This window comes from Andrena cerasifolii, chromosome 7 (assembly GCF_050908995.1).
Source record: "Andrena cerasifolii isolate SP2316 chromosome 7, iyAndCera1_principal, whole genome shotgun sequence".
NCBI lineage: Eukaryota > Metazoa > Arthropoda > Insecta > Hymenoptera > Andrenidae > Andrena > Andrena cerasifolii.
The window spans coordinates 560,572-580,776 of record NC_135124.1 but is presented as its reverse complement, the minus strand read 5'-3'; the positions used below and the strand labels follow the sequence as shown (position 1 = coordinate 580,776).

Genomic DNA, 20,205 nt, shown 5'->3' with positions numbered 1-20,205 from the left:
TCTATTTCCCTCCTAGAATTTTAACTTTAAAGTAATGCTCCGTCTCTTTCCCTCGAAGACGCGGTATCGAAGAACGCCGATCATTCCCGACATCGTCCGAAACAATTTCTGATGCATATTGGTTTGGACAAAAATTTCTAGGATAGTCCCCACCCTGGGTTAGGTCTGACAAAATTTTCGGGTGGGCCAAGTTCTGAAAGAGATTTTTTCGGGGGTCAATGCCTCCCTCTGAAAAATTTCCGACGGTGGGCCAGGTCTGGAGAGGCCTCCGCGGCGGTTCGGCCCGGACTGATCCCCTCCACGATTACGGCTTCCCCCACTCCGCGGCTCGTGCGCGCGCACCGCTCTTCCACTCCCCGCAGGCCCCGCGCCAATGTTTCTCTCTGCCGCGCTCCCCTCAGCGGACCTGGTCTAAAACCCGCCTAGCCTTACTACTGTTGTTCACCGAGTGATACTTCGCCCTCTGGGCTGCTCTCTCCTCGTCTCGTTTCTCTAGCTAGAAGATCCGTCTAAGTGTATAGACGTATTTCTTCCGTCTCGTCAACTCTGGCGTCCACCAAGGGACTGATTTATTGTGCCAAATCTTTCGGCGCATGGACTGCTCACACGCGTGGATGACCGATTTCTCGATATCCTGCGCTTCGGCTTCGACGTCCAGCCGGCTAGAGCCGGTAGCGGACGTCGGGTCCAATTGCCCAAGCAACGTTCTGTCGAATTTCAGCCAGTCCGCTTTGCGGGTGTGAAACCGATTTCCAGAGGGATTAACTCGGTTTTCATCACCGTCCGCGAACACGATGCTGAAGTCGATTACTCTGTGATCACTGTTGGCCCAGTCGAGCCGAACTTTCCAGTTCCTCACTTGTTTCGCAATGTCTTTAGTCGCAAGTGTGATATCGATCCAGGATTCACCGCTAGGGCTGGAGTATGTAGGTGTACAGCCAGCCTCGTTCAAGATACTCAGGCCGTGCCGGACAATGAACTCTTCGAGTCTCTTGCCTCGTGCGTCTGTCTTTGGTCCACCCCACATAGGGGACTTCGCGTTGACGTCGGCTGCGATCACGACTCGAGTATGATGGAGCGCGCGAAGTGTCTTCTTCAATCGCGCCAGACTTGGTTCAATCTTTCCGGAGCATTGAAAGTACTGGCTTACGAGGTAGAAGCTTTGGAACTGTCCGCTTATGTGTACGCATGCAATGTGTGTATCGCTGAGGTTCGCGACCTTCGTGACAGTTATCCCTGGGTTTCTGACAGCAATTGACGCCATCATCGGGTTGCCACCTGAGATGATTTTGGTCGCCAGCCCTAGCCCGCGGATTTGTCCGCTGGCTGAGTAGGGCTCCTGCGCAAGTAACACGTCAAAGCCTTTGTCGCGCATACGGACGTTCACCTCGTCAAGCACTCCTTGGGCGCGCCGCATATTAAGCTGCAGCACCTGGATGCTCTGGGAAGGTGGGTTGTTCTTACTTCTAACCGTAGGAAGTACGGGAAAGCATTTGCGTTACGGCATCCATATAGGATGCGCAAGCAATGTCTTTCGACCTATGGTCGTGTTTCTTCCCACCTGCTTTGCAGTTGGGGCAGACCGGAGGGCTGCTCTTCTGCTTACAGGTGGAAAAGGTGTGCCCCTTTTCGGAGCAGTGACCGCAGACCTCGTCTGATCGGCAGTATTTGGCCATGTGGCCAAACGCCTAACACTTGAAGCACCGCATCACGGTGATGTAGTCCTGGACCCTACAGGACGCCCATTCCACGTAGACACGGCCTTCAGAGTTCAAGATCAGCCGCAGGCGAACCTGTGGACTGACCTCGATGACCCAGTTGGCAGAGTTCTTGCTCTTGGTTCCAGTTTGAAACCGGACCTTTAGGCAGGACTCAGATTCCTTCTTGGTCATCTCAAGGTTCTGTTTCCTAATACTGGAATGAACCTCTTCCCTAGTCATCGACCGGGGAACGTCGTACACTATCAGTGTAGGGTTCCGTTTAGTCGGCAGGGTGGCGAAGATACCTGCTTCCTTGAATTTGCTATTCCCCGTGAAAGCAGAGAGAGATCCTCTTTACGCTCGGTCTCGACGACTATGCCACCGGAGTGGATGCGCCGTATCGACTTTACGCGGATCTTCGATTTCATGGGTTTCACCAAGGAGAGTACATCTGACTTGGTAGCTTCGCTGCTTTTCTCCTTGCCCTTCAGCGGGAATATGTGAACGATATTTCGTGGGGGCACCACCGCATCTGGGGAAATACGAGGGCTGGTAATTTTGATTGCCTGGGCATACGGGCCGATGTTCGCCGGTGAGGATGCCACTTTTAGCCGCTGGACGACCCTCCGCGGCTCCTGTGCCACGCTTTGTGCAGTTGCTTGCGTCCTTATCATGTCGCTGCGTACTGCGGCGAGCTGGCCTTCCAGAAAGCTGTTCCGAAGAAGCAGCTCCTGTACCAGCGCGTTAAGCGTGTCGGCGGTGTTCAGGACGCGGAGACCGGATTCCTTATTGATAGTAAAATTAGAGGCAAGAGTGAAGTCATGTAAAAATGATTCAAAAGGGATTAAAACATCCGGCGTACATGACGAGGGCTTGTAAACAACAAAGACAGCCAGTCGGGTGTGGGATATAATAATGTTGATCCCAAGTACCTCCAACCGATTATCACAATAATACGAATCCGGCAAAATGAGAAGATGAGGATAAGCGGCGTTGAACATTATTATCGGAAGCAACAGAAGTAGAAACAAGGTTACAAATTAAGGGGTCATGCTCAGTCAGGACGCCGAAAAAACTGGTGGTCTATGGAAATTTTTTACTCAAAAGCTATAACACATATCTCAAAAAATCTTTTTTCCTTTTAAGGATTGCATCTAGTACCGTGTATCGTAATTTTTTTATTTAAAAATATTTGTTAATAACTATATTATTGTCCATCACTCGAAGGTTCTCTAAAAAAAGGCTCATGCGGTGACCACTGCTGCTCGAAAGTCGATCATCTAAAATAAAAAATTCAAAGGGATTTACTTATTATATTATATTATCTAGTATTTGAACGAAGGATTCTTTTATCCGATGTTTTCCTTTAATTGACGAAATCAGGCACGATTTATGATAAAAATTGAAACTTTTACTTTAAACATCAGCCATTTTTTCCCAAATCAAGATTTTGAAAAATCCTTCGTTCAAAAACTAAATAATATAATATAATAAGTAAATTCTTTTAATTTTTTTATTTTAGATGACCGACTTTCGAGCAGCAGTGGTCACCGCAGAAGCCTTTTTTTAGAAAGCCTTCGAGTGATGGATAATAACTTAGTTATTGATAATTATTTTTAAATAAAAAAATTACGATGCACGGCACTAGATGCAATCCTTAAAGGGAAAAAAGATTTTTTGAGAAATATGTTATAGCTCTTGAGTAAAAATTTTCTAAAGACCACCCTTTTTCGGCCTCCTGACTGAGCATGACCCCTTAAAGAAGCGGGGGCAGCAGCTCCTAAAGAACAGGAAGCCACGACGGTGGAATTAAGGGATGACAGAGTGTAATTATTGACTATTTATCACCGGGGCCTGGGGCCGTCAATCCATTCGATTGTCCATAGGAAGAAGCGGGGCAGCATCTATGGTCCGGCGATGTGCAAGAGGTTGAGGTACAAGACGGTTATTGATGTTATTTCCCAGCTCCAGGTAACGGGTATTTTTCGAATTTGCATCCTTCCTTAGGTATGTGATACCCCTTTTCATCCATACAAATTGAAAGTGATGGACGGCTGCAAATCGCTTTGCCTCCGTTAATATTCGTCGTTCATCAGCCGTGGATCATTCGTTGACATAGATGAAGTTGGTCGGCCAAGATGAATTTATATCGGAGGCGAGAAGATTCCTCTTGATTTTCTTTTTGGCGAGCCATGCGTCGCGTGTGAGCACCGATGTGAACCGGAGTATAAGAATTTTGGACTGGGCGTTCTTACTCTTGATCCGAAAGGCCGTTGCGATGTCCGAGTTAGAGAAGGAGGCGTTTAAAGCAGTAGCGATATTAGAAATTACTTCCAACATGGAGTCATTAGCAAAGTTCGGGAGGCCCGAAATCGCCAGTTCGAAGTCCCTGCTATGCTTTTCGAACCGGTCAATGCGCTTAGAGATGGAGGAGACTACTGCCTCCGGAAAATTTACAGTAGATGGTGTTGATGTGATGTTAGTTGCGTCAGCTAAGCAAGCCTCAATATTATCACAGCAGATAGCCAGTTGTTGTTGCGCCAAAGAAATACCGTCAACCCGAAGAGTAAAGTCAAGCACCGAAGAGCGGAGGTTCTCCATACAGAGCAGACATTGATCAAGGGCGGAAGTGATATTATCAAGACTGGCGAGCTTTTGTTTAATTTCACCTATTGAGTTAAGCTCTGATCGCACCTCATTAAGTATTGAAGTCATATTTCCACAATCCGTAGCAATTTTGTCAGCTTGACTAAGCATAGTAGGCGGTGTAACGCAGGTTGATACCCAAGGCACAGATGCAGTTGTGGGGTTATTGCTTAGACCACAACTACTGCATATATTGGATTTTGGAAGAAATTTAGCACATGCCGTACAGACAGGCATGTTGGTAATGCAGAGAGAGAGAGAGAGAGACGTAGTACGTAGAGTATGTTAGCAGGTGACACTCTTGCTTTGAGTCAGTGGGTGTGATTGTATACACGGAAAGACCTTGCGTTCGTAGAAGTACAAACCAAAAGTTTCAGAAAAGCAGCTGCGCGAAAGAGACGACAAAACCATAGGCACTGAAATCGCTATCGGAGGCACAAAAAGGCCGAATATCTGCGTAAATCAGATGACAGGAGCGATAAGAACGCGTGTAGTCAGGTGGACAGTATATCCCCACTCCATATAAAGAAGAGGGGAATAATAAATTCATATCACCGATCATACGGCGCGTTTCTAACATGGAATTCTTACATCTAGGGCAAACAACACTAGTAAAATTCTCGCGACTGGTATAAAACCAATACAGGGTGTCCCAAAATTGTCGGAGTTCCTTGAAAGGGGTGACTCAGGGGGTGATTTGAAACAACTTTTTCCTTAGCGAAAATATTGTCCGAAGCTTCGTTAACGAGATATTAACAAAAACCCCCGACCAATCAGAGCGCGCGCCTTCCGCCAGAGCTCCCGTTGTAGCGTTGGCTACGCGGCAGGCGGCTGCGCTTGTACTACGAAGGTATGAACAAGCAAGTCGGCATGCACCGAAGGAAATCGCGTTACACAGTTTTATTTTAAAGCGGAATCTTAAATAATAATTGTTTGAAGTGAGAGGACAAGAAATAAGCAAATTTCGTTTTCAAGTAAGGCATAAACGAAAAGGTAATGTAACAAAAAATGTATGACAAGTGATCGTAATTCGTTATTGAGGTAAAAATCCGTAGTTTAATCACGGTAAACATAACTAAATTTGAAAAATAATATTAGGTGTATGAATAAATTCTTTCATACTGGATTTACATAATCGGTATAAAGCAACCGAATTTCTATCGCAGTGATATTCGTAAGCTACCAGAAAATTGGCAAAAGGTAATTAACAATAATGGAAATTATTTCGATGATTGAGTTGTTTTCATATTTTTTAAATCAAACTGTTATTGAACCCTAAAATCGAACAGAATTTATTTCTACACCTAATAATCACTAATAAATTAAATAACACTCACCCCTACGGGCATTCCTTTCCTTCCTTTTCGGAAACCTGTGTCACTAAGTAGGTCACTGTGCCGATCCTGGTCATCGGTGGACGAAAATATTTATGGTAGAGTTGCGCCCACTGCTCAGCTGATCGCAGGTATACGACACCACCCGAAGGTAAGGATCGCAACGTCAAGTGCATCCGGGTTAATGTACCGAATAATTCACTTCACTGTAGGGCCACTAACACTGATCACTTAATTTACTTTTCACGGAACGTGTTGTTCCAACGTTATAAAATTCGTGGCCCCGAAAGGGGCCGGTTACTGTTAGTTGAGCAGTTGCTCGATGTGACCACCCTCAGCGTCTATGCACGCCTTGCAGCATCATTGACTCCGTTGAGAATGATCTTCACGCCAAACGCCGAATCGTATCCTCGCTGGGGGTTTGGATGTGCGGTTATTCCCGTGCAAACGCTCGCACAGTAGCACTTGCGTCCCCGTTGTTCCGGGCGTACACCCAGAACATCGCGTAACATTCTTGAGCGGAGAACATTTCTGGGACGAGATTGCTAGCTGACTGACAGGATTTTTTCCAAGCAACTTCCTCTACCCCCAACTAGTTTCTCTCGTTCCATAATGAGTTAACTCCCACCAGAACAAGAGGCTTTAGGTAAAAAGAAGCCAGCACATTTTCGAAACACACGTGCTTTGCAGAAGTGCAACGAACGACCCATCCTACACTTTCACATAAGTCCGCGCTCCGTCCATTTTATGCCAATATACCCGTTGCTTCGAGATAGACAGCAGACACCACGTGTTTCGGTTCAAAAGTGCCCGGAGAGAAGAGAAACAGAAAGTCTTCGAGTTGCTATAAAGAAGAAAAGGCATACCAACCCTGTTTCCGTTTTCCAATATCCTGAGTTCACGTCAGCTACGAGGCGGAACCAGCTTAGTCATAAATTACCCAAAACAAATCGTTCTCTACCGCCGACTCGCAGGACAGTACGGTCACAAACCGCGACCCTGGCGAAATCCTTTGGCCGACCAGCCTGATTAATTTTTGGGAACTAGCAATTAAAAAGTAATATCCAACATCAATACGCCTCGCGGAGAGATACAGGAAGAAAGGGGGTAACTCGTTTACTGCGTGTAGTCCCGCCTGCTTCGTGTTTCCTTCAAATTAAAGACCGATCCCTTATCTCTCGAGTATAAGCACGTGCTAAAATTACCAAACAAAAGCACGCATTGACGTATTCCGTGCGAGAAAAGGTGGGCATGAATTCCGATTGGTCGTAACCTAACCAATCTGCCCTGCATCTCTCCCAAACGGCCACTCTTTTGAAGAGAGGCTTCTTCTCAGCCATGTCTCCTCCCCAAGGCCCACCAGTATAAACACGCGCTTGAATTTCAAAACATAAGCACGCGTCGACGTATTCCGTGCGAGAGAAGTTGGGCATCAGGGAGGGGATATTTGCTGTGAAGAGGGCCTCTTCAAAACAGTGGCCGTTTGGGAGGGATGCAGGGCAGATTTTTTTAGGTTACGACCAATCGGACTTCATGCCCACCTTTTCTCGCACGGAATACGTCAACGCGTGCTGTTGTTTTGAAATTCGAGCGCGTGATTATACTCGAGAGATAAGGGACCTGCCTTTAATTGGAAGGAAGGACGAAGCAGGTGGGACTACACGCAGTAAACGACTTACCCCCTTTCTTCCTGTGTCTCTCCGCGAGACGTATTTAAAATTAATCAGTTTGATGGGCCAAAGTATTTCGCAAGGGTCGCGGTTTGTGACCGTATTGTCCTTCGAGTCGGCGGTAGAGAACGATTTGTTTTGGGTAATTTATGACTTAGCTGGTTCCGCCTCGTAGCTGACGTGATCTCAGGGTATTGGAAAACGGAAACAGGGTTGGTATGCCTTTTCTTCTTTATAGCATCTCGAAGACTTTCTGTTTCTCTTCTCTTCGCGCCCTTTTGAACCCAAACACGTGGTGTCTGCTGTCTATCTCGAAGCAACGGGTACATTGGCAGTGAAAGGATGGAGCGCGGAATCAGGTGAAAGTGTAGGATGGGTCGTTCGTTGCACATCTGCAAAGAACTTGTGTTTCGAAAATGTGCTGGCTTTTTTTACCTCAAGCCTCTTGGCCTGATGGGAGTTAACTCGTAATGGAACGAGAGAAACTACTTGGGAGTAGAGGAAGTTGCTTGGAAAAAATCCTGTCAGTCAGCTAGCAATCTCGTCCCAGAAATGTTCTCCGCTCAAGAATGTTACGCGATGTTCTGGGTGTACGCCCGGAACAACGGGGACGCAAGTGCTACTGTGCGAGCGTTTGCACGGGAATAACCGCACATCCAAACCCCCAGCGAGAGTACGATTCGGCGTTTGGCGTCAACATTATTCTTAACGGAATCAATGATACCGCAAGGCGTGCATAGACGCTGAGGGTGGTCACAACGAGCAACTGCTCCACTAACAGTAACCGGCCCCTTTCGGGGCCACGAATTTTATAACGTTGGAACAACACGTTCCATGAAAAGTAAATTAAGTGATCAGTGTTAGTGGCCCAACAGTGAAGTGAATTATTCGGTACATTAACCCGGATGCACTTGACGTTGCGATCCTTACCTTCGGGTGGTGTCGTATACCTGCGATCAGCTGAGCAGTGGGCGCAACTCTACCATAAATATTTTCGTCCACCGATGACCAGAATCGGCACAGTGACCTACTTAGTGACACAGGTTTCCGAAAAGGAAGGAAAGGAAGGAAAGGAATGCCCGTAGGGGTGAGTGTTATTTAATTTATTAGTGATTATTAGGTGTAGAAATAAATTCTGTTCGATTTTAGGGTTCAATAACAGTTTGATTTAAAAAATATGAAAACAACTCAATCATCGAAATAATTTCCATTATTGTTAATTACCTTTTACCATTTTTCTGGTAGCTTACGAATATCACTGCGATAAAAATTCGGTTGCTTTATACCGATTAAGTAAATCCTGTCAGAAAGAATTTATTCATACACCTAATATTATTTTTTAAATTTAGTTATGTTGGCCGTGATTAAACTACGGATTTTTACCTCAATAACGAATTATGATCACTTGTCGTACATTTTTTGTTACATTACCTTTTCGTTTATGCCTTATTTGGAAACGAAATTTGCGTATTTCTTGTCCTCTCACTTCAAACAATTATTATTTAAGATTCTGCTTTTAAAAAAAACTGTGTAACGCGGTTTCCTTCGATGCATGCCGACTTGCTTGTTCGTACCTTCGTAGTACAAGCGCAGCCGCCTACCGCGTAGCCAACGCTACAACGGGAGCGCGGGCGGAAGGCACGCGCTCTGATTAGTCGGGGGTTTTTGTTAATATCTCGTTAACGAAGCTTCGGGCAATATTTTCGCTAAGGAAAAAGTTGTTTCAAATCACCCCCTGAGTCACCCCTTTCAAGGAACTCCGACATTTTTGGGACACCCTGTAGTCCCTTTCCGTAGGGTAGACTGGGAGGCTATTGTAACACGATAAATATCTCAAAACATATGATAGATATTAACACAAATTTTGAATATATGATGAAGAAAGATATTTGGAATACACACATCAATGTCTTAATAATATAAATACACAACAGACGTATATAGTGAAGAAAATAACTTTTCGATACTGTGAAGTAACTTTTTCTTACTGATTTAAAATTGTAATATAAATATCCCCCTTGCAAGTATGTGTTGTTTCTTTCTTTTAATATTTAATCTGGCCATTTTAAAAGTAATACTGATTGTTATTTATCACTTATAAGTGTCGCGTTAATCAAAATTTATAACTTGAGTTTAAAAGCCTGGTCGGGGACCATTGTAACATCGGCACTCGGAGTCGGTTGTACCGCAACAGAACCGAATAGTGGCAAAGAAGGCGAACAATATTGTCTTGCTTGCATAGAATCCTGTAGCATGGCACAAGTAAATCAAATGAAAAATCAGTGCAATGCATTGTACATGAAGAATGGACCCGCGGAAACGTTTTTTATTTCTGCCACAATTACGACACCGCATACTTGTTTATAAATTTTACTTTTAAACTACTACTCAATTTTCTACAGTTAAATTTATGTTACTATCGATTTCATGCAGTGTTACAACCGACCCGGGGCAGAGACGGTTGTAACACTTTACAGTGTAACGTTAGGGCTACAAAATTCCTCTTCTCATTTTTTATTAATAACTTGGATATTACTTGATTTACAGTGGATCTGTTGCGACTCAATGATGTCAGATAAGTTAGTAACACTTCTGTATAAGAGTGTCTGTTGTAAATGTAATAGTTCCTGCGTAATCTTATTCCAAAATCAAAGTGTTACTGCCCCCACTCTACCTTACTGATAAAAATCTGCAATCCCTAAATATTATTCGATTTGTCTAAAATTTGGCATACAGATCACGTAGATGAATAGAACTAAGGGCGTGAGCAAAATTACATGAAAATAGTATTTTGGGAAAATTAGAACATTCTAATCCTGGTGCCTCCCTTGGAGACGTCGGGGTGTCTTTCGAAGATTTCTCCAAGCAAAAGAAACGTACATATGTACTATTACTGTGCGGAAAGAAGGCTCCTGGCAGGCGGTGCAGACCGCCGCTATGACGATTGGTTTTTTTCACCGATTGGTTCACACTCATAAAGACAGAGCACACGTATTTTTTATATTGACGGAATCGGCCACATCTACTTACTACAATGTACACAGACGGAAGTTCAGGCGGAGCTAGCGGGGCCTTCTTTCCAGGAAGCTTCTTTCTCTTCTCTGCCAGGAGCCTTATTTCCGTGCAGTAATAGTATATAAGTAGATAGAACGTATCTAATCATAGGAGGAAATAAGTATGCTTTTCGAATGATAGGACATTCGGAAAACAGGTCGACGTCGTATGCGCGGAATGTAACGTGAGTCATGTGCAAAATATGCATCGCATTTGGAATATCGGCGATCCTTATTTGGGGCTCCGAAAAGGGTACTCAATCCAATTGATAGGTTTTGGGTGTATTGGTTGGGAAGGGGTAAAAGTGGCTTTGATTTGTTGGGGTTTAGAGAGGGGGTGAGACGTGGTCTCGATTTAAGTGAGGTTTTGGGGAGAGAGTCGTGCTCGTGATTGAGGAGGCGTTTTTTGGGACGAAGGGCTTGTTTAAAATTCAGGTGCGAGGGAAGAGATCGTGCCTCGTAGGGCGAAGAGGAACGGATTTCATACTTGATCAACATGAGATGGGGACCGCTAAGGTACATCTTCTGGATGGCCTAGTGATTGGGGAGGGGTAAGAGTTGTGTTTCTAGGAATAGTGGCGCAATCGTGGAGTGGTTTGTGGGAAAGACTCTAATTAAGACTCGCGAAAATTAGTGGAGCGTCACAGTACAACTCAGAGAATCGCGGCAGATCGATTTTCGGCACCTGCAACATTGTAATGTGCAGCAACGGTTCTGCAACGTTCCTGCAATAAAGTGTGCTGTAGGAGCGATGATACCTTTCCATCTTTCCGATGGTGTATCACTTATGGAGCTCAATTCTTGCGTGAGCGTGGCCATTTGATCGTGGTATGCCTCCTCACATGGAGAATACCGATCTTCCTTGAAGTGCGGATGCTGGCCGTTCACGTCGGTACTCACCAATGCAAGTTCGTCGTGCTGAGTTTGAAATTTCACTCAGTTTTTTCGAAAGTGTTAATACACGACTTTTCTTTTCGATGCCGAGCTTCTTGAGGTTCGTCACGGTTCGCCAAATATAACCGTACAAATCGTTTTGGATTTCGGTAAGAGAGTTAAAGGTCTTCATGGTTGAATCGCGAGCTATTGCGCTCTGGGACGATGGCAATTGAGACTGTTCACTGCTCACTTTTCTCACCAGTAACTGAACCTTCCGTGCTTAACGCGCGTTAATCCCGCTCGAAGGACCATTAAATATTACAGATTGGATGGAACGGTTTGAATAAATTCGAAAATGATTGTAATACCTAGATGGTAATTTATTTCGTGTCGCTCGGCGGTTGCTACGGGATTGAGGTTCGAAAAGGAGAGGTCATGGAAAGAAGGATTCGAGGAAGCAGAGAGAGATCCGAAATACAGCGAACAGACATGGATCGAGAGAGGATAGAAAGGGGGATCAGCGGCGGTGACGCTAGCGTCACGATCGGGTCGTTACAAACAGCTGGTCGGTACTGATGAAGGTGCATTACAATTGCCGACATTTTGAATAGGACGATATAGCGTTACTATCAAATGAACCAAAGGATCTTAATGATATGAGAAGAAGATTCGGAAAATACATTGAAGGGAAAGGGTTGCAACGGAACTCAGAAAAATAAAATATTCTGATTTTACATACAGGAGGAGAAAATAAAAAAAGAGAGAAGAATGGGAGAAGATAGTTAAAAATGTCTTGGTGTACGCGTCAGAAATTTGGAGATGGATCGAAGCAGAAAATGTAGAGAAAACAAGAGAAATATATAAGGTGGACTTTAGGTTTAGGCTTAAATACACCAGCATATCTAATTTTGGAGGAATCAAAAACGGACAAAGTAAGGATAGAAGCGATGAAAAGGGCAGTAAAATATAAGAACACGAATTGAATCAACAAGAATAAGATAGTACAAGAATGTTAGAGGGAAATAGGCGCGAAGCAAGAAGAGAAAAAGTCGAAATGGGAGGAAATGAGAGACTCATACTCTAGGCAAAAAATGATGGATATCCAACAAATGGAAATAGAAAGAAGGGGAGGAAAACTGTCTGCTGAGGAACTAGCGCAAAGACACAGGGCAGAGCAGGTTGTTACGTGCTGCGGGCTTTAGTGTTCGAGCGGCACATTTGTACACGCAAATTTCGATTATGGGTATCCCACAGTCTTTAGATTATCAGAAAGTGCTGTATTGAGTAAATAAAAAGCAAGGAGGCTCGCCGCACTCATAACAGTCAATTCTCTTAATTTTTAATAATACCTTATCAGAAGGATGAGGGGTAGATTTTGGGATCGTTGGTGCTCTAGTCCCATACGGGTCTTTTCAATGGAATCAGATAGGTAATTAACGAGTAGAATTTAATGATAAATAAAGCTTTAATGTTGAATAGTGGATGGAAGCAAGAGAACATAAAATAAAATATGGAAAAGATCAATCAATCATTTTACAAAACAGGTACTCGTAAAATTGGTCAACAATTCCTGACTAGGGGAATCCCACAGTTGATTGACTGTCAGAAATTATCGTTGAATACGCATTAAATATAACAGTGTCAAATAAAGTGATAATAGGTGCAACTCACCAGACAGTCACAATAATATAAATGACAATATGATTTGAATTTCCTGTTTGGAGTTTGGATACTTCTGAGTCGCTGATAAACCTGAATGAGAAAGAAGGATGAGACGCAAACACGTACACACTTGATTATAAGATGGAATAGACACGAGTTGAATTATAAAATGAAACTGAAATAATACTAAATTTAACTGAGCAAATGCAATGAGAATTTATAATAAATCGTTTAACAGAATAAATTATTTTGTAAGTTAATAAAACGTATGTTTCAAAGTTGATACAATAAGTTGTTTGGCAAAGTTGAGTCTTTCACGCAGTGACACAGTAGACCGGAGAACTCTATCTCTATATCACTTCGCGGATCCAATGACACACACCTCACGATTTACCGCCACAGAGTGTCGCAGCTTCACGCTCTCAGCAGCGGTCAGAGTGAGTCCGCGCCGAAAATGCTTACGCTGCATTTTATCGCTCGGCCGCGCTACCATGGGCCCCTCTACTTAAGAGGTAGTGTGTGTGTGTTCACGTTTTCATGTTTCATCTATCAGACTCCCGATACAGATACATAATCGGTTTTTACGGAACATTCGTACGCATAGGAACCATGACACCTCGGAAACCATACAATTCCACATCTCGAAAACCATACAATTCCACATCTCGAAAACCATACAATTCCACACGCGCTGACAGACTTTTCTCATCATTTATAGATTTATATACACAATTTTTGACTAGGGGAATCCCACAGTCGGTTGACTGTCAGAAATTGTGATAGGTGTCTAATCTAAAGAACAATTTCTAATTAATTAATAGTCCACACGTGTTCCGACACGTGCGACAAAATCGTGAGAAGGCGCGATTTCCTGCACCGGATGTAGGGTATACAATTCCACCAATCTTCTAAGAAGTGATCCAGTCTGCACTTTCCTGCTGTAGCCGTTACTGATTATGTTACAATGTTTAACGCGACGGTCAGAGGTGTTCTCAACGAGGGTTCTCCCACAATGCTGCAAGGCATTGTTGAAACGTCCCCCTGCCGCTTACACAGAACGGATTCGCCACAACAGGAGAACCACTGGTCCTTTCGAACACGACTATCTGGTGAGAACGCCGCTGTGTCAGCACCGCTTTATTTGTGTAGCGGGACGGCAATGCGTCGAGGCGACGACGCTCCAAGAAAGGGTTCTTGTTCTTTCAAAAATATTATTAACCAGTAGGCAGGAATATGATCAACGAGGGATTTCCCATAACGCTAAGCGTTGTTGATGCATACCCTGACCAAAAAGAAAAATTTTACATTCCGAACGTAAAAAGGTTCAACGGCAATACGACAGAATACTATGAAGTGAATACAACGCACATTACACAGAAATCAGGGAGAACCAAAGAGCAAATTACCTAAACAGAAACTACGGAGAAAAAGAGTAAAGCATACTCGCACGGTTCAGATGTAGGAATGAAGGAGGGGGAAATACGTACGGGAAGCAAGAAAAGGATATACAACCCCTGGCAATAAGTTTGGAACCAAACGCAAAAATACGAAATTAACGAGAAACACCAATATTTTTTATGTATAATATGCAACGGTATATATATGAAACGCGTGGTAATGTTAAATTGGTCTATTTTAAAGTAAAAGCACCAAAAATAATTAAGAATTTTGTTTATTATATAATACAAAATATGGAAGAAACAAAATGTGTCTGGGAAATAAGTATGGAACGGACCGATGTTCTGGAAAAAGGTATGGAACAATATAAATTTGCAAAGAGATTAACAATAGTTTTTTCAGTATTTATATTACTTAGTATTTTCTGACATTTGTACATGCATATAAGTTAGTTACTTCATGGTTTTCATTTCATTATTCTCTTTTCAATACTCTTTTGAGACAGGAAACAAGCAAATCGAATGAATAAAACATGTCGACACGCAAACATTTATCTAACGATTTAAAGCTACGCATAATTGCATTATTGAAAGAAGTTAATACTCAGCAAAAAGTAGCTGAAATTTTGAATTGTAGTCGAAGTGCAGTAAGTAAAATAAAAGGAAAATTTAACGAGACGGGCAGTGTGGTGAATCGCAAAAGAGGCGGACGTTCGCGCTCAACTTCAAGAAGAGATGACAGACGATTAAGACAGATCGTAAAGAAACTGAGAAGAGCCACATCTCACGAAATTAATGAAAAAAATGGGGTATTCTTTCTGCAAAGCAAAGACAAAGCCATTTCTCACTAAGGTACACAAAAAGAAACGTTTAGAATGGTGTAAGAAGTATGCGCATTGGACTACAGAAGATTGGAGTAAAGTTGTTTTCAGCGATGAATCGCGTGTATGCATCGGAGGAGGAGATGATACAGGACACTTCGTGTGGAGAACACCAAATGAAAAATTTAGTGAAGATTGTTTGAATTTTACAATAAAATATCCAAAGTCGTATATGGTCTGGAGCTGTATGACAGCTCAAGGAGTTGGACAAATATACATTTCGTATGAAAATTGTGAACTCTGAAGTATACAGGGTGTCCCAAAACTGTCGGAGTTCCTTGAAAGGGGTGACTCAGGGGGTGATTTGAAACAACTTTTTCCTTAGCGAAAGTATTGTCCGAAGCTTCGTTAACGAGATATTAACAAGAACCCCCGACCAATCAGAGCGCGCGCCTTCCGCCCGAGCTCCCGTTGTAGCGTTGGCTACGCGGCAGGCGGCTGCGCTTGTACTACGAAGGTATGAACAAGCAAGTCGGCATGCACCGAAGGAAATCGCGTTACACAGTTTTACTTTAAAGCGGAATCTTAAATAATAATTGTTTGAAGTGAGAGGATAAGAAATACGCAAATTTCGTTTTCAAATAAGGCATAAACGAAAAGGTAATGTAACAAAAAAGTGTGACAAGTGATCATAATTCGTTATTGAGGTAAAAATCCGTAGTTTAATCACGGCCAACATAACTAAATTTAAAAAATAATATTAGGTGTATGAATAAATTCTTTCAGACTGGATTTACATAATCGGTATAAAGCATCCGAATTTCTATCGCAGTGATATTCGTAAGCTATCAGAAATTTGCCAAAGGTAATTAACAATAATGGAAATTATTTCGATGATTGAGTTGTTTTTATTTTTTTTTTTTTAAATCAAACTGTTATTGAACCCTAAAATCGTACAGAATTTATTTCTACACCTAATAATCACTAATAAATTAAATAACACTCACCCCTATGGGCATTCCTTTCCTTCCTTTCCTTCTTTTACGGAAACCTGTGTCACTAAGTAGGTCACTGTGCCGATCCTGGTCATCGGTGGACAAAAAGATTTATGGTAGGGTTGCGCCCACTGCTCAGCTGATCGCAGGTATAAAACCACCCGAAGGTAAGGATCGCAACGTCAAGTGCATCCGGGTTAATGTACCGAATATTCGCTTCACTGCACGGCCACTAACACTGATCACTTAATTTACTTTTCATGGAACGTGTTGTTCCTACGTTATAAAATTGGTGGCCCCGAAAGGGGCCGATTACTGTTATTTGAGCAGTTGCTCGATGTGACCACCCTCAGCGTCTATGCACGCCTCAGCGCGTACAATCACTTGCCTTTGGACAGCCAGCAATGTTTGCGGCGTAATATTTGCTACTGCAGCGTGAATTCGAACAACTATGTCTTCCAGTGTATCCACTGGCTGACGGTACACCTCATCCTGAAATGATTGTTGTACAACAAATACAAAACGTAAGTAAAAAAAGAATACTTATAAGAAAAAGTAACAGCAATAATGAAATTACCTTCAGGTAGCCCCAGAAGAAAAAATCCAGCGGGGTCATATCCGGTGACCGTGGGGGCCACGCAACAGGACCGCCGCGGCCGATCCACCTGTCCTGGAAGGTTTGATTTAGGTAGTCGCGGGCAATTGTGGCGTAGTGAGGTCCAGCCCCGTCTTGCTGATAGAACATGTTCCGTCGGATCTCATTTGGAATATGGTTCATGAGATCCGGCAGAACATGCTCTAAAAACACTTTATACGCTGGGCCGTCCATCCTGTCTGGCAGCATGTACGGCCCAACGATGTACTCGCCACAAATGCCGGCCCATACATTAATCGACCAACGGACTTGTGCTGCGCGTGTCCGAAGCGCTAGTGGATTCTCGTCGCTCCACAAATGCCGATTGTGGGAATTGAAGCACCCTTCCCTATTGAAGAGTGCTTCGTCCGTCCACAATATGTATTTGCAGAACGACGGATTCCGCTGCACTTCTCCCAACAGCCACACTGAATACTCAACCCGCTGGTCGCCATCCCCGGGGTGCAAATGTTGCACCCGTACATAGCTGTACGGATGCAACATGTTTTCCCTCAGAGTTCGGTGTACCGTCATTCTGCTGGCACTAGAAGAAAATGCAGAAACATCCATTATTAGATAACATTTGTTTTCCTCAATTAATAATTGCTGCAGTTATCTTGTACTGTGACTTACTCTAGGCGGCGGCTCAAGTCGCGCACGCTGAGGGTTGGATCATCATTTATGGCGTCCAACACGTTCTCTTCTACCGCAAGGTTCCGCGCGGCTCTGGGTCTACCCACGTTACTGCCTCGCGGCATCATCGACCCCGTCGAGTACAATCTTGACGCTAAACGTCGAATTGTACCCTCGCTGGGGGTTTGGATGTGCGGGTATTCCCGTGCAAATGCACGCACGGTAGCACTTGCGTCCCCGTTGTTCCGGGCGTACACCCAAAACATCGCGTAATATTCTTGAGCGGAGAACATTTCTAGGACGAGATTGCTAGCTGACTGATAGGATTTTTTCAAGCAACTTCCTCTACCCCCAAGTAGTTTCTCTCGTTCCATTATGAGTTAACTCCCACCAGGACAAGAGGCTTTAGGTAAAAAGAAGCCAGCACATTTTCGAAACACACGTGCTTTGCAGAAGTGCAACGAACGAACCATCCTACACTTTCACAAAAGCCCGTGCTCCGTCCTTTTACTGCCAATGTACCCGTTGCTTCGAGATAGACAGCAGACACCACGTGTTTCGGTTCGATAGGGTCCGAAGAGGGGAGAAGCAGAAAGTCTTCGAGTGGTTATAACGAAGAAAATGCATACCATTCCTGTTTCCGTTTTCCGATACCTCGAGTTCACGTCTGCTACGAGGCGTAACCAATTATGTCATAAATTGTCCAAAACTGTAGGAAACAGTTCTCTACCGCCGACTAGCAGGACAATACGGTCATAAACCGCGACCCTGGCGAAATGCTCTGGCCGATCAGCCTGATTAGTTTTAAATACGCCTCGCGGAGTGGCACAGGAAGAAAGGGGGTAACTCGCTGACTGCGCGTAGTCCCACCTGCTTCGTCCTTCCTTCCAATTAAAGGCAGGACCCTTATCTCACGAGTATAAGCACGCGCTCGAATTTCAAAACAAAAGCACGCGTTGACGTATTCCGTGCGAGAAAAGGTGGGCATGAATTCCGATTGGTCGTAACCTAACCAATCTGCCCTGCATCCCTCTCAAACGACCACTGACTTGAAGAGGCCTTCTTCACAGCTATGTCTCCTCCCTGAGGCCCACCTTCTCTCGCACGGCATACGTCGATGCGTGCTTTTGTTTTGAAATTCGAGTGCGTGTTTATACTGGTGGGTCTTATGGAGGAGACATGGCTGTGAAGAAGGCCTCTTCAAGTCAGTGGTCGTTTGAGAGGGATGCAGGGCAGATTGGTTAGGTTACGACCAATCGGAATTCATGCCCACCTTTTCTCGCACGGAATACGTCAACGCGTGCTTTTGTTTTGAAATTCGAGCGCGTGCTTATACTCGAGAGATAAGGGTCCTGCCCTTAATTGGAAGGAAGGACGAAGCAGGTGGGACTACGCGCAGTCAGCGAGTTACCCCCTTTCTTCCTGTGCCACTCCGCGAGGCGTATTTAAAACTAATCAGGCTGATCGGCCAGAGCATTTCGCCAGGGTCGCGGTTTATGACCGTATTGTCCTGCTAGTCGGCGGTAGAGAACTGTTTCCTACAGTTTTGGACAATTTATGACATAATTGGTTACGCCTCGTAGCAGACGTGAACTCGAGGTATCGGAAAACGGAAACAGGAATGGTATGCATTTTCTTCTTTATAGCCACTCGAAAACTTTCTGCTTCTCCTCTCTTCGGACCCTTTCGAACCGAAACACGTGGTGTCTGCTGCCTATCTCGAAGCAACGGGTACATTGGCAGTAAAAGGACGGAGCACGGGCTTTTGTGAAAGTGTAGGATGGTTCGTTCGTTGCACTTCTGCAAAGCACGTGTGTTTCGAAAATGTGCTGGCTTCTTTTTACCTAAAGCCTCTTGTCCTGGTGGGAGTTAACTCATAATGGAACGAGAGAAACTACTTGGGGGTAGAGGAAGTTGCTTGAAAAAATCCTATCAGTCAGCTAGCAATCTCGTCCTAGAAATGTTCTCCGCTCAAGAATATTACGCGATGTTCTGGGTATACGCCCGGAACAACGGGGACGCAAGTGCTACCGTGCGTGCATTTGCACGGGAATACCCGCACATCCAAACCCCAGCGAGGGTACAATTCGACGTTTAGCGTCAAGATTGTACTCGACGGGGTCGATGATGCCGCGAGGCAGTAACGTGGGTAGACCCAGAGCCGCGCGGAACCTTGCGGTAGAAGAGAACGTGTTGGACGCCATAAATGATGATCCAACCCTCAGCGTGCGCGACTTGAGCCGCCGCCTAGAGTAAGTCACAGTACAAGATAACTGCAGCAATTATTAATTGAGGAAAACAAATGTTATCTAATAATGGATGTTTCTGCATTTTCTTCTAGTGCCAGCAGAATGACGGTACACCGAACTCTGAGGGAAAACATGTTGCATCCGTACAGCTATGTACGGGTGCAACATTTGCACCCCGGGGATGGCGACCAGCGGGTTGAGTATTCAGTGTGGCTGTTGGGAGAAGTGCAGCGGAATCCGTCGTTCTGCAAATACATATTGTGGACGGACGAAGCACTCTTCAATCGGGAAGGGTGCTTCAATTCCCACAATCGGCATTTGTGGAGCGACGAGAATCCACTAGCGCTTCGGACACGCGCAGCACAAGTCCGTTGGTCGATTAATGTATGGGCCGGCATTTGTGGCGAGTACATCGTTGGGCCGTACATGCTGCCAGACAGGATGGACGGCCCAGCGTATAAAGTGTTTTTAGAGCATGTTCTGCCGGATCTCATGAACCATATTCCAAATGAGATCCGACGGAACATGTTCTATC

The 20,205-nt window shown here is 44.3% G+C and overlaps 2 protein-coding genes and 2 long non-coding RNA genes across 4 annotated transcripts in view; 1 reads left to right on the top strand and 3 right to left on the bottom strand.

Moving 5' to 3' along the window:
* The window catches only part of Cow (Proteoglycan Cow), a 1,009,917-nt gene that overhangs the window by 565,264 nt on the left and 424,448 nt on the right, over nt 1-20,205 (top strand). The gene's annotated exons all lie outside the window — the stretch shown is intronic.
* Nucleotides 1-20,205, bottom strand: part of LOC143371251 (uncharacterized) — a 333,517-nt gene that overhangs the window by 238,673 nt on the left and 74,639 nt on the right. The gene's annotated exons all lie outside the window — the stretch shown is intronic.
* The window catches only part of LOC143371253 (uncharacterized), a 137,986-nt gene that overhangs the window by 87,845 nt on the left and 29,936 nt on the right, over nt 1-20,205 (bottom strand). The window lies entirely within an intron of this gene.
* LOC143371160 (uncharacterized) lies at nt 16,473-17,394 on the bottom strand. The gene is made up of 2 exons (XM_076816109.1): nt 16,732-17,394; nt 16,473-16,646 (listed from the first exon to the last, which is right to left on the bottom strand). Exons 1-2 carry the CDS (start codon nt 17,356-17,358, stop codon nt 16,473-16,475), a joined length of 801 nt encoding a protein of 266 aa, XP_076672224.1. The 5' UTR covers nt 17,359-17,394.

Coding starts and splice junctions, on each gene's coding strand:
- LOC143371160 (XM_076816109.1), bottom strand. CDS start 17,358: ATGGATGTTTCTGCATTTTCTTCTAGTGCCAGCAGAATGACGGTACAC. Junction 16,647..16,731: donor TCTTCTGGGGCTACCTGAAG/GTAATTTCATTA, acceptor CAATCATTTCAG/GATGAGGTGTACCGTCAGCC.